General features: G+C 46.7%; 1 protein-coding gene across 2 annotated transcripts in view; it reads left to right on the top strand.

The window, feature by feature from the left end:
* Positions 1–2344: 2344 nt before the first annotated feature.
* Positions 2345–12998, top strand: part of STXBP1 (syntaxin binding protein 1) — a 55758-nt gene continuing 45104 nt past the window's right edge. The window contains exon 1 of one of the 2 annotated variants that reach the window (XM_066580689.1): positions 2345–2486. In XM_066580689.1, coding sequence (XP_066436786.1) covers positions 2450–2486 — 37 coding nt within the window. In that variant the 5' untranslated portion in view covers positions 2345–2449. The remainder of the gene's footprint in view (positions 2487–12998) is intronic. The other variant, XM_066580690.1, reaches the window with a different exon arrangement.

Here is a 12998-nt window from a genome sequence, read left to right as displayed (position 1 = left end):
CCGTAGAAACAAGACGCACTGAAAGATGACGGAATGTCGTTTTTTTTTTCATTTTATTCCACTTAGAATTTTTTTAAAGTTTTTCAGTACATTATATGGTACAGTGAATGGCATCATTGAAAAATACAAGTCGCCCCGCAAAAAACAAGCCCTCATACAGCGACGTCGATGGATAAATAAAGGAGTTACGATTTTTTTTGAAGGGGAGAGGAAAAAACGAAAATGCAAAAAGAAAAAGGGGCCGCGTCATGAAGGGGTTAAAATCCGTTGCTCGTCTGTTTGCCTCTTGTTTGGTTAGGATGACATTCGTTCAGCGATTTGGGGGGAGTTGTTAATCGTTTGGCCGTACATTCCACAGGCTGCAGGCCCAGCGATTGGCTGACGGGAGGACAAAGCTTGGTTTTTCGATAATGCAGACGCCTTTTAAACAAACTATGGCTCAGTTCTCGTTTATTTTGCGTTCAGTGCGAACCCTACACAGTGATGATACGACTGAAGTGCCCGGCCGCTGCGGCCATTCTCCAACGATTTTCGTTAGGTAAAAACGTCCGTCTTTAAAAGCAAAACCATCGCTCACTTTATATCGTTATAACGAAAATTGGACGATAATCACCGGGTCTAAATGGGGTCTGACTCATAAAGGTCCTTCTACACGGGACGAATGCCCGATACTCGTCCCTGTGTGTCCTCACTCCTGTGCTCCTGCATGGGAGCTAGTATCCCCGGATTGCTCGCGGAGCGGCCAGCAGGGGGCGAGGCGGCTGCAGGAGATTTCTCTCCTCGCTCTCTCCCCCGCCCCCCACCATTGACATAACACGGCGGCCGTACAGTACAGAATGGCCGCTATGTACACTGAATGATTGTCCAGCTCATCGTCCATCGTTTATACTGCATAGATAGATGGAAAGATATGAACTAGATGGATACATATAGACATATGAGATAGATAGATGGAAAGATAGATAGATAGATAGGAGATAGATAGATAGGAGAGATAGATAGATAGATAGATAGATAGATAGATAGATAGATAGATAGATAGATAGATAGATGATAGATGATAGATAGATAGATAGATAGATAGATAGATAGATAGATAGATAGATAGATAGATAGATAGATAGATAGATAGATAGGAGATAGATAGATAGATAGATGGATATGAGATAGATAGATAGATAGAGATAGATGAGATAGATATGAGATAGATAGATAGATATGAGACAGATAGATAGATAGATAGATAGATAGATAGATAGATAGATAGATAGATAGATAGATAGATAGATAGATAGATAGATAGATAGATAGGAGATAGATAGATATGAGATAGATAGATGTGAGATAGATAGATAGATGTGAGATAGATAGATAGATAGATATGAGATAGATAGATAGATAGATAGATAGATAGATAGATAGATATGAGATAGATAGATAGATAGGAGAGATAGATAGATAGATAGATAGATATGAGATAGATAGAGAGATAGATAGATAGATAGATAGATAGATAGATAGATATGGGATAGATAGATAGGAGATAGATAGATAGATAGATAGATAGATAGATAGATAGATAGATAGATAGATAGATAGATAGATAGATAGATAGATAGATATGAGATAGATAGATATGAGATAGATAGATAGATAGATATGAGATAGATAGATATGAGATAGATAGATAGATAGATATGAGATAGATAGATAGATATGAGATAGATAGATAGATAGATATGAGATAGATAGATAGATAGATAGATAGATATGAGATAGATAGAGAGATAGATAGATAGATAGATAGATAGATAGATAGATAGATAGATAGATAGATAGATAGATAGATATGGGATAGATAGATAGGAGATAGATAGATAGATAGATAGATAGATAGATAGATAGATAGATAGATATGAGATAGATAGATTGATAGATAGAAGATAGATAGATAGATAGATATGAGATAGATAGATAGATAGATAGATAGATAGATAGATAGATAGATAGATAGATAGATAGATAGATAGATATGAGATAGATAGATATGAGATAGATAGATAGGAGATAGATAGGAGATAGATAGATAGATAGATATGAGATAGATAGATAGATAGATGGATAGATATAGTATGTAAGATAATTGGATAGATGGATACATATAGTATATGACATAGATGGATACAGACAGATGAGATGCCCCGTAGCTCTGGGTGACACTCTGTATCTAGTGCCGTGGGTGGGGATGCTGGGCTCTGCTGATGGCAGGGGTATTTGTACAGCTGCCCTCCCCTCCCTCTGCTGCAGCCCCCCCTCGGTCAGCTGATCTCGTCTCCCTCCATCCTCCTCCCGTCTGTCTCTCCATCCTCTTCCTCCTCCCTCCATCCTCCTCCTGCCGCCTCTCTCTCTCCTGCAGTCGGATCTCCCTCTTGGATCGGATCGGGTCAGGATGGCACCCAGCGGGCTGAAGGCAGTGGTTGGAGAAAGTAAGCGGCGGGTGGGCACCGGAGGGCGGGCAGGTGGCGGGGATGTGTGCGGGGATGCGCGGTCCTCGCCGGAGACCCCTCCCTGTGTCCTGCGGCAGGCTGCTGTCTCCTCTCCGGGGTACCCCCGGCTGTGCCAACACCCTGCCGGGTACTGGGGGCACGGCACCAGCCAGCTGCCCATCACCCCTGCAGCAGACGGTCGGCCCTGGGCATAGTATAGTCTACTGCCATCATCATCAATCATCAGGCTCCTCCCCCTCCCCTCCCCCACAGCAGTGGCCAGATCTCTCCTCATTCCCCCATCACTGCCCCTCACCCTAATGTCATCATCATGGGGGGACCGTCACAGCTGTATATATATATATAGGTCACCGGGCGTCAGGAACAGATGGGGAGACAAGTCGCAGGCCCAAGAGGTCAGCAGATGACCAAGGTGACTTCAGCTGCTGCAGAACCTCTTTTTAAGACAAAAGTGGGACTTCCTGTCCGTTAGGGCTCATTCACACGGGCGGATATTCACGGCAGTCACATATAATATGCAGATGGCCTACGTATTTGTTTTTTTACCCGTGCCCCCATTGATTACAGCGGGCAATTAGGTTTAATTTTATGTTTATATGACCGAAATGCGCTGCCTAAATACATGCGAATCCCCCTGGGGGCGCTACTGCGCAGCGTATTACGTGCGGATCCCCCCACGCCTGATACAGTCAGTAAGGCCATTGCTTTCAGTGGGTTCATTCACAGATGGCTGTTTTTCACGTGACCTTCAGTCGTGTGAAGCCTGCAGCCCGCCCATCCTGTGCGTATGATGGGCTGACAGCGTGCAGGCGAATACGGAAACCGGCACGGTCGCTGCTTATTTTTGCATGAAATTGATGGGATTTTATTGTTTGTGTGTTTTTTGTGTGCGTTTACAAATACTGCTGATAGCCAGAAACCCGCGGGGCAACAATGTATCCCCCTCTCCGTGAATACGCTGCGCAGATACGGAATTAAATCCGTATACGCCGGTGCGAGAGAGCCCGTACACTTTGGTTAATAGGAATATCCCTTTTCTTTTCACATTCTTATGCAGCAGCTGCAGCGTGCATTATGAGGTTCCGCAGCAGCTGCAGTATGCATTATAAGGTTCCACAGCAGCTGCAGTGTGCTTTATGAGGTTCTGCAGCAGCTCCAGCGTACATTACGCATTTCAGCAGCTACAGTGTGCATTATGAAGTTCTGTAGTAGCTGCAGCATGCATCATGAGGTTCTGCAGCAGCTGCAGCATGCATTATGAGGTTGTGCAGCAGTTGCAGCATGCATTATAAGGTTCTGCAGCAGCTGCAGCATGCATTATGAGGTTCCACAGCAGCTGCAGTGTGCTTTATGAGGTTCTGCAGCAGCTCCAGCGTACATTATGCATTTCAGCAGCTCCAGTGTGCATTATGAAGTTTTGTAGTAGCTGCAGCATGCATTATGAGGTTCCGCAGCAGCTGCATCGTGCATTATGAGGCTCCACAGCAGCTGCGGTGTGCTTTATGAGGTTATGCAGCAGCTCCAGCGTACATTATGCATTTCAGCAGCTACGGTGTGCATTATGAAGTTCTGTAGTAGCTGCAGCATGCATCATGAGGTTCGCAGCAGCTGCAGCATGCATTATGAGGTTCCGCAGCAGCTGCAGCGTGCATTATGAGGTGCAGCGGCAGTTGCAGCATGCATTATATGGTTCTGCAGCATCTACGGCGTACATTATGAATTTCATCAGCTGCAGCATACATTATGAGGTTCCGCAGCAGCTACAGCATGCAATTGGAGGTTCTGCAGCAGCTGGAACAATAGTTATTGTGATTTTGTACAGTTGCCACCTTAGGCGCTGGCGTACTTATTGGGGCTCATTCACATTCGCACTCCTGGCTCCGTTTGCCTGCTGTGTTATGGGACCAGTAGAACCGCACCCAGTAGGCAAACGGAGCCATCATATGGCGGAAACGAACAGCGCCAAACGGACACGGTTGACTATAATGGAGTGCGTTCAGCTTCCGGAATTTTACAGGCGCAGCAAAGCCTTACTATGTATTATCGTATGTACATATACCATGGATTAGATGGATGGATAATACATTATAGCATTGGGTGCCCATCGCTGCTGCCTGTAAGCAGGTGGCACAACGTGGCAGTGGTGGAGGACAAGTGGGCATTGTGGCTGGGCTCCGCACGAGCTGTAGGTCCTCGAGGAGGTTAAACAGACGTTCTGCTTGTCCATAATTTATGACGTGGGAAGCGACGTGCAGTATATGTACCCGGCTGTACATGCCAGGATTGTGTCTCTGCCCACTTCACCGCTGGTTACATATGTGGCATCAGTCTGTTAGGTGACCCGATGACTGGACCGCCCTCCCAACTTCAATCAGTCAGCGTTAGACCCCGGGGGATTTCAGCACATGAAGCTGATTTATTGTATAATAAAATGTTCTGCAGGTTTCTACTATATTTTACACATCATTTTCTGCTTGCTGTCAGTGAATTGTAACCTCAAAATGCTTTTTTAGGAGGTTTATTGCTCATATGTTTATGACAGAGAGAGCTCTGATGCAGCACTCCGCTACTGTCATTGTAATAAACCGTATGTCTCTATGAGCATCACATGACCAGGACAGATTTTCATCCTATACAATAAAGGTTTCCATTCAATGACTACAAGCAGAGGCCTTTAAAAAAACTGAAGAATTGATGCGCAAAAGTATATCAGAAATTTTCCTAAAAGTGGAAAACCCCTGATGCCTAAATGAGTATTATTACCACCTTGGCTTTTCATAGCCTGAGATGAGAAACGGTTTATAGTTACTGGCCACCTGGCCACTAACTGCGCAAACAGCTCAACTCTTCTATTTTCTGTAGTTTCCATTGAAGTGAATAGCACAGTGCAGAACGCTGTAATTCAGGGAATTATGGAAACAATGTAGCATACTTCGCTACATTGTTTCCATACCTGACATTCACTTCAGTAAGAGCTACAGACACAATGCGGGGCAACAGGTGGTCGGAAGCGGGGGGGGGGGGGGGGGGGGGTTGGGTTTTCCCATCTCGCTCATGAAAAGCCGTGATGGGAGTAGTTTGACAAAATAAAGTTTTCCCCCATGCATGGGATAACAATGACTATCTGATGGGCGGAGCTCAGAAAATACATGCACCACGCACATGCGCTGTGAAAACAGCGCACTTTTCACAAACCAAAATTGCATACGCCCATGTCCTTATAAACTGGAGCAGCCCTTTAAGTTCGTTGCCAGAACTAATGAGTAGTAAGAGCATGGACCCCGACCTTCATCAGTCTGCTGTAACATGAGCAAAGAACTCAGCAGCAAGTGTTCAATTTCCTAACAGCACCCCCGCAGGAGAAATAAAGTATTACGCTCTTCCCAATCAATTCAATGATTTGGACAGAGGTGCGATAATAATGATGTCTCAGACTCCATTCAAAGGGGTTTTTCCCACCACAAGAACCCTTTAGCCGTTTGCTGCGAACATCTATGGCCCCCTAAGGGGGTATCATTCTTTGTCTGTAGGAGAAATGGGGTATTACACAGCGCTCATTAAGATGAATTGATCATCATGGGTCTCCTCCTTAGTGGGGTCTCTCTTTGTAGTGATTTGCCGCACTCATTAATAGGGGTTTTCCTTTTCGACACCCATAACTAGTAAGGCGCATGGACACGGGGTTTCCCCATGATTTAGGCACAGGTATAGGGGGCGCATAGAGGAATCGCCCTGTTGTGCCAATGCCATATAAGAAGGTGCCAGTATTTTACGGATATGTGCAGATGGCGGAATTTTCGTCGCAAATGTGTTATGGAATCCTCGCTAATTCTGCGCCAAATCCACATCCATTACTTTCAGTGGGATCTATGCCATAAACGAATTAGCGTAAATTTTCGCCGCATACGGATTTTTCTCTCGATTTTCTTTTTGTTGACATTTTTCAACCACGTGCGTATTTCAAATCCACATACAAAAAAAATAAGTCGAACGTCACGCAGATTCTGCGCCATACCCACATTGGGAATTCCGCACACAGATTCGCCATGGCTATATATATTCGCCTGGCCACGTACTACGCAGGGAGTAGAGCCCATTGATTTCAGTGGGGTCGTTCACAGCTGTGGATTTTTGCCGTTACTTTTGGTTGCGTAAAAAAAGAGCCGCAGCTCATCCGATCGTGGGGCGTATTATGCAACGAAATAGCCCATTGACATCAATAGGCGTGCGTAAATTCGCAGGAAGCTATAAATTGGTGTCCAAGGGCTTTGTTAGACGACCGTATTCGCACGGAAAATAGAACCCATCGATGCTAATGGTCTCGTTCTCGCGAACGTGTTTCGCACATGCGGAAAGAAATAGAACTTGCCCTATTTTCCTGAGTATTTGCGCAATTTTGTGAAGAACAGAACACATCTCGGCCTCGTTAGGCTAAATAGGCCTTTCAAATCGCGGCAGGGGTGTGTCGCACGCGCAAAAAATACAGTCGCATGCGCCGATATGCACGCAAATCTACCTCATCAACCCCGTTCACGGCTTCTCCTGTGTGAACCCATCTTAAGGGTGGCTTCGCACGGGCGTATGCGCAATTGCACACATTTCAGTGCAACATATTTAGCATATGCGGCGGCGCATTTTACTCCACCTTCTGCGTCCGCGGGGCATGTTCCTTTGCGCGGCAGACGAACGCTCCCTGATTTAAATCGCTATTTAGTCTAATGAGTTCCAGATGTATTTTTTTTCCAGCGGACCTGCGTTGTGTATTGCGCACCTCCTTGCGTATTGCGCGTGCATTTGCGCACCCCCAATAGACTTCCATGAGGACCCTTGGTCCGCACATGCCGTGGTTTTTACATTTTTTTCCCCTGCCTTTGCGAAATTCGCACGGAAAATCCAGAAGTGTAAATAAGCCCCTTGAAGTCAATGCGTTCTACGTATCGCGCGCGTATGCGCAAATACACCCATATGGATCCGCTTTACGTGACCTTGAATGAACGACTACCTGACTGCGGCCAACAGTAAAGCGGCAGCTGAGGAAATACGACTGCAGCTGGAATTTAACGCTCACGTGTGAAATGATATTGTAGGCGATGGCGCGGACGCCATTATGATTGTGGCGAAGCCCCCCCATGCGGTGTAAAGACACTCATGCAGGGGCGTTATTAGGCAGTTTTGGTGTTCCGACCCACCAAAAATGTAGAAAATGCTATTTTTATGGCTTGCTTTGTTGCAGGTTACGTGCTGCTTTGTAGAGCGCACAGCTGCGTCCGAGCCGCCCGGACAAAACAATCATATTACCCTCCATCAACCCCATTAATGACGGCTTGTAAGCGGTTAATCAGCTTGAGCTCAGAGGACACAGCCATTAATCACTTCTATAGGGCCTCTTCCTTCCTCGCTCTGTGGTCATGGCCACCGCAGATAACACTGCGCAGCGACAGCCGCGGTCTGTAGTACTGCTATAGGGTCCGATCTGGACATGATCAGAGCGAATGACCGCAGACCGGCGCAGACGACATAGACGTGTTTTAGCTTGACTTGTACGAGTCAGAAAAAAAAAATCAAGTTTCAAATGCAGTTTTACTGTAATTTTTTAGATATTCAGATAAATTCTGCGCAGGTTGCGGTTACGGAATATTAAAGGGGTTTTCCAGGGAAATATTTGATCGGGTAGGGTTCGCCGCTCGGGACTGGGCGCCTGCTGTCAGCGCCACTACACACAAGGGTACAGAGCGGAAGCTACTGCTCCCACCCCTGTGTAGTGGCCAGTACCTGTAACTGCAGGTAGGGCTCCTCTTGATTGTAATGAGATCCCAGACTGCAATTATGAGCCACTACATAGGGGTTGGAGCAGCAGCTTCCGCTCTCCACCCCTGTGCGTGGCTGATCGGTCTTGAGTGGCGGACCCCAGGTGGGCAACTGTTGATGAGCTATTCTAAGGATAGTATTTCCCTGGAAAACTCCTTTAAAGGGGGACAACAATGAGAACTGCCCTGTCTTGCTCAAGAGAGCAGATAATAGTACAAAATAAAGAAGAAGAGAGTACTTTTTTAATGGCCCGGCTCTCCATCGCAACTGCTGCAGTCCTCGAAGCTCTTGCAACAAGGACATGCCGTTCATTATTCAGGTGAGCACTACAGGCAATCACTAGCCTCAGCGATCATGTGCTGTTCATGCCCACATGACCAGTGAGGCTGTATGACAGTGTCGGGGCATGGTATAGGAGATCAGGAGGATAGAGAGGAGAGAAAGCTACTATTACAGAGGGCTGTATGACAGTGCTGGGGAATGGTGGAGAAATCAAGAGGATAGAGAGCAGAGAAAGCTACTATTACACAGAGGTATATGACAGTGTCGGGGCATGGTAGAAGAGATCAGGAGGATAGAGAGCAGAGAAAGCTACTATTACAGAGAGGTATATGACAGTGTCGGGGCATGGTAGAAGAGATCAGGAGGATAGAGAGCAGAGAAAGCTACTATTACACAGAGGTATATGACAGTGTCGGGGCATGGTAGAAGAGATCAGGAGGATAGAGAGCAGAGAAAGCTACTATTACACAGAGGTATATGACAGTGTCGGGGCATGGTAGAAGAGATCAGGAGGATAGAGAGCAGAGAAAGCTACTATTACAGAGGGCTGTATGACAGTGCTGAGGGATGTGGAGGCGATCAGGAGGATAGAGAGCAGAGAAAGCTACTAATACAGAGGGCGGTATGACAGTGCTGGGGAATTGTAGAGGAGATCAGGAGGATAGAGAGCCGTGAAAGCTACTATTACAGAGGGCCATATGACAGTGCTGGGGAATGGTGGAGAAATCAAGAGGACAGAGAGCAGAGAAAGCTACTATTGCAGAAGATTGTATGACAGTTCCGGGGGATGATAGAGGAGATCAGGTGGCCAGAGAGCAGAGAAAGCTACTATTACGGAGGGCTATAATTCACTCCAGCATTGAATGGAACCAGCAGTTACTTGAAGAGGAGGGAGAGATAGCTGTGTAGTATTGAGTGAGCGTGGTTATGCTACACAGCCTCTGAAAAGGGGAGGGGAGCTGAGCTTGTGCACTTTCACGAGAGAGACCAGCTAATCAGTGTGAGAACCAGGAGCCTGAATGTAGGAGAGCCTGCAGCCCAAATATGAGGCTCAATGCAAGAAACAGATAAGTGCATCATTTTTTCCGCAGGGCCTTAGTACGAGATGTATGTATTGATTTTTCACACACAAGGGTTTCCATTGCCTTTAAAGCCTCTATAAAGAAAGAAAACAAGTCAGCGGTTGTAGTTGTCAGCTCCAGGCTCCCATAATGCATTTTTTTTTGGAAATTGGAGCCCCCGTCAGCTCAACACGCAGAGAATAGAACCCATTGATTTCACTAGGTTTGTTCACATTTCCATATTTTGCACGCACAAAAAAATATAACATGCTCTGTTTTTCTGCATATTTGCGCACCATGGTCCCTATAGAAGTCAATGGGGGGGGGGGGGTACAAATATAAAAGGAGATGCACAAAACACTGCGCAATTCCGCTGGAAAAAAACACATTTAGAACTCATTAGCCATTTAAGTTGGGACGTGGTTGAGCCCCGTGTGCAAAACAGCATGCCTTGCGCACGGAAAAAGTACAGTAAAAAAGCCGAAAGATGCGAGCAAAAGAGACACTGCGCAAATATATTGTGTTGAAGCGTGCGCAAAAGTGCATACGTTCGTGTGAAGCCGCCCTTAGCCATGCATTTCTGCTGCAATTTTTGAAGCAGAGTATACACATGGATTCCGCCATGTAGACATCCTCTATGGGCGCTTGCTAGAGATGAGCGAGTATACTCGCTAAAGGCAATTGTTCGAGCGAGCATTACCTTTAGCGAGTACCTGCCCGCTGGAGACGGAAGGTTCGGGTGCCGGCGCAGGGGAGCGGTGAGTAGCGGCTGTCAGTGAGGGGAGAGAGGGAGAGAGAAGGATCTCCCCTCCGTTCCGCCCCGCTCTCCCCCGCAGCTCTGTGCCCGCTGCCGGCACCCGTACCCTTCGTATCGAGCGGGCAGGTACTCGCTAAAGGCAATGCTCGCTGGAGTAATTGCCTTTAGCGAGTATACTCGCTCATCTATAGCGCTTGCATACGGAACGATTATCATACAAATATAAATATCGCCGGATCATCCGATAGTGTAGAGATAAAATGACTCCATGTCTAAGGCTCCGGACATTCTCTCCTTCAGTCATTAGAATAGGCTGGTGACGTCAGACGATGCCAGTAAACAGATCTGACCCGACGGCTGAGCTGGATAATGTAGAACACTCCGCTTGATTGGGCAGAGTTTAGTTCAGATTAACTACTAAAACAATTACCGTGGGTTTATCGTGGTAATTTAATGGTGGCTTACAACTGGCACAGTGTCCACTCTGGGCACAAGCATTTCTTTGAAGCGGCTGATTATTTCTATACTGCACAGGGCAAAAATGATCTACAATAGACTTTTTGTCAAAAGTATCCGGCGCGAGGAAGGAGTTGTTTTATGCTGTAAAACCCGGCATGCTGTTCCATCTCAGGCAGATATGTAATGATGAGAGTTGTGGTGATTAGATGAACGGTCACCAGAGGTCCTAAAAGTGGTTCCCCCTTGGCCTATAAAAGGCTCTCAGAGGCTCCTTGTGTGTAGTGACCTCTTCTTCCGCTTGTGTAGAGCTTGTTGACCACTAGACGCCTCTACGATGCAGAGAAGAGATTTCACCTCGTTACCAGAGTCTGAGAGGGGCGCATTATTGGGATGGGAGAAGCTGGATGGTCGTATCGCCGAATTGTCCCCACCTGGGCCGTTCTGACCAGACTGTTAGGAGGTGTTGGGACCAGTGGATGTGGGAGGGCACACAAGGTGACCGGGCTCAGGACCTCCGACAGACCACCGGTAGAGAGGAGCATCTGATCGTCTGACAAGCATGAGCAACTCCAACTGTTTTGTTGGCGGCATCCAGAGACAGTTGGCGTCATCGTTACAGGCCCCGGTATCTATCCAAACTATTTCCAGGCGCTTGGTTGAAGAACATTTGGTCTCAAAGCACCCATTACGTGTACTAACTTTGACCCCCACCGTTGCCTCTGTTTGCAGTGGTAACATGAACGATGAAACTGGACGCTACTGAGTGGAACCGGGTTGATGAATCCAGGTTTAGTTTGAGCACTGACAACGGCTATGTTCGTGTCTGGAGACCTAGACGTGAGCGCCCCAATCCTGTCTTTGAAGCAGAGCGGTACACTGTCCCAATGCTGGAGTGATAGTCAGGGGGCCATCACAAAAAAAATTGGTCCTGCTCTATTTTTGCACACCAAGGGCCCCATAGAAGTCTATGGGAGGTGCACAAATATGCACTCATTATGTGATGTACAGTTCTATAAAAGAAAAGACCTAATAGCTTTTTCAACCATCGAAGGGGTGTATTGTGTGTGAAATAGCCATGCGTGCACAAAAAGTACAGTACTATGTACCGAAACGTGCACAAATCTACCTCATCAACCACGTTCACTGTGCAAATAAGTTGCACTGAGGCTAATGTATTTACGCACACACTTATCTGAAGCCCCCCTGAGGGCTCAGCTACAACAAATGTGGACTGATATACCACAGGATATCATACAGAACCTGTATGCCTCCATGCCGCCCATATCACATCATGTATAGAAGCTAGTGGCGGTACAACAGGGTACTAGAGCCTCCATGCCCGTCTGTATCACTTCTTGTATCCAAGTTAAAGGGGCCCAACAGGGTACTAGAGCCTCCATGCCCGCCCATATCACATCTTGTATCCAAGCTAGAGGTGGTACAATAGGGTACTAGAGCCTCCATGCCCACCTGTATCACATCTTGTATCCAAGCTAGAGGTGGTACAACAGGGTACTAGAGCCTCCATGCCTTCCTGTATCACATCTTGTATCCAAGCTAGAGGCGGTACAACAGGGTATTAGAATCTCCATGCCTGCCCGTATCACATCTTATATCCACGTTAGAGGGGCCTAACAAGGTACTAGAGCCTCCATGCCTTCCTGTATCACATCTTATATCCACGTTAGAGGGGCCTAACAAGGTACTAGAGCCTCCATGCCTTCCTGTATCACATCTTATATCCACGTTAGAGGGGCCTAACAAGGTACTAGAGCCTCCATGCCTTCCTGTATCACATCTTATATCCACGTTAGAGGGGCCTAACAAGGTACTAGAGCCTCCATGCCTTCCTGTATCACATCTTATATCCACGTTAGAGGGGCCTAACAAGGTACTAGAGCCTCCATGCCCCCTGTATCACATCTTGTATCCAAGCTAGAGGCGGTACAACAGGGTACTAGAACCTCCATGCCCACCTGTATCACATCTTGTATCCAAGCCTGAGGCAGTACAACAGGGTACTAGAGCCTCCATTCAAAGGTTCAGTTTTTCGCATGAAATTCTCCTTTTGCTCAGCGTTACAATCACATAGCGAAGGTTTCATTGCACTCTGAGAGATACGCT

Source organism: Eleutherodactylus coqui, chromosome 10 (genome assembly GCF_035609145.1).
Source record: "Eleutherodactylus coqui strain aEleCoq1 chromosome 10, aEleCoq1.hap1, whole genome shotgun sequence".
In the NCBI taxonomy this organism is placed as follows: Eukaryota; Metazoa; Chordata; class Amphibia; order Anura; family Eleutherodactylidae; genus Eleutherodactylus; species Eleutherodactylus coqui.
This window is presented reverse-complemented; position numbering and strand designations above follow the sequence as displayed.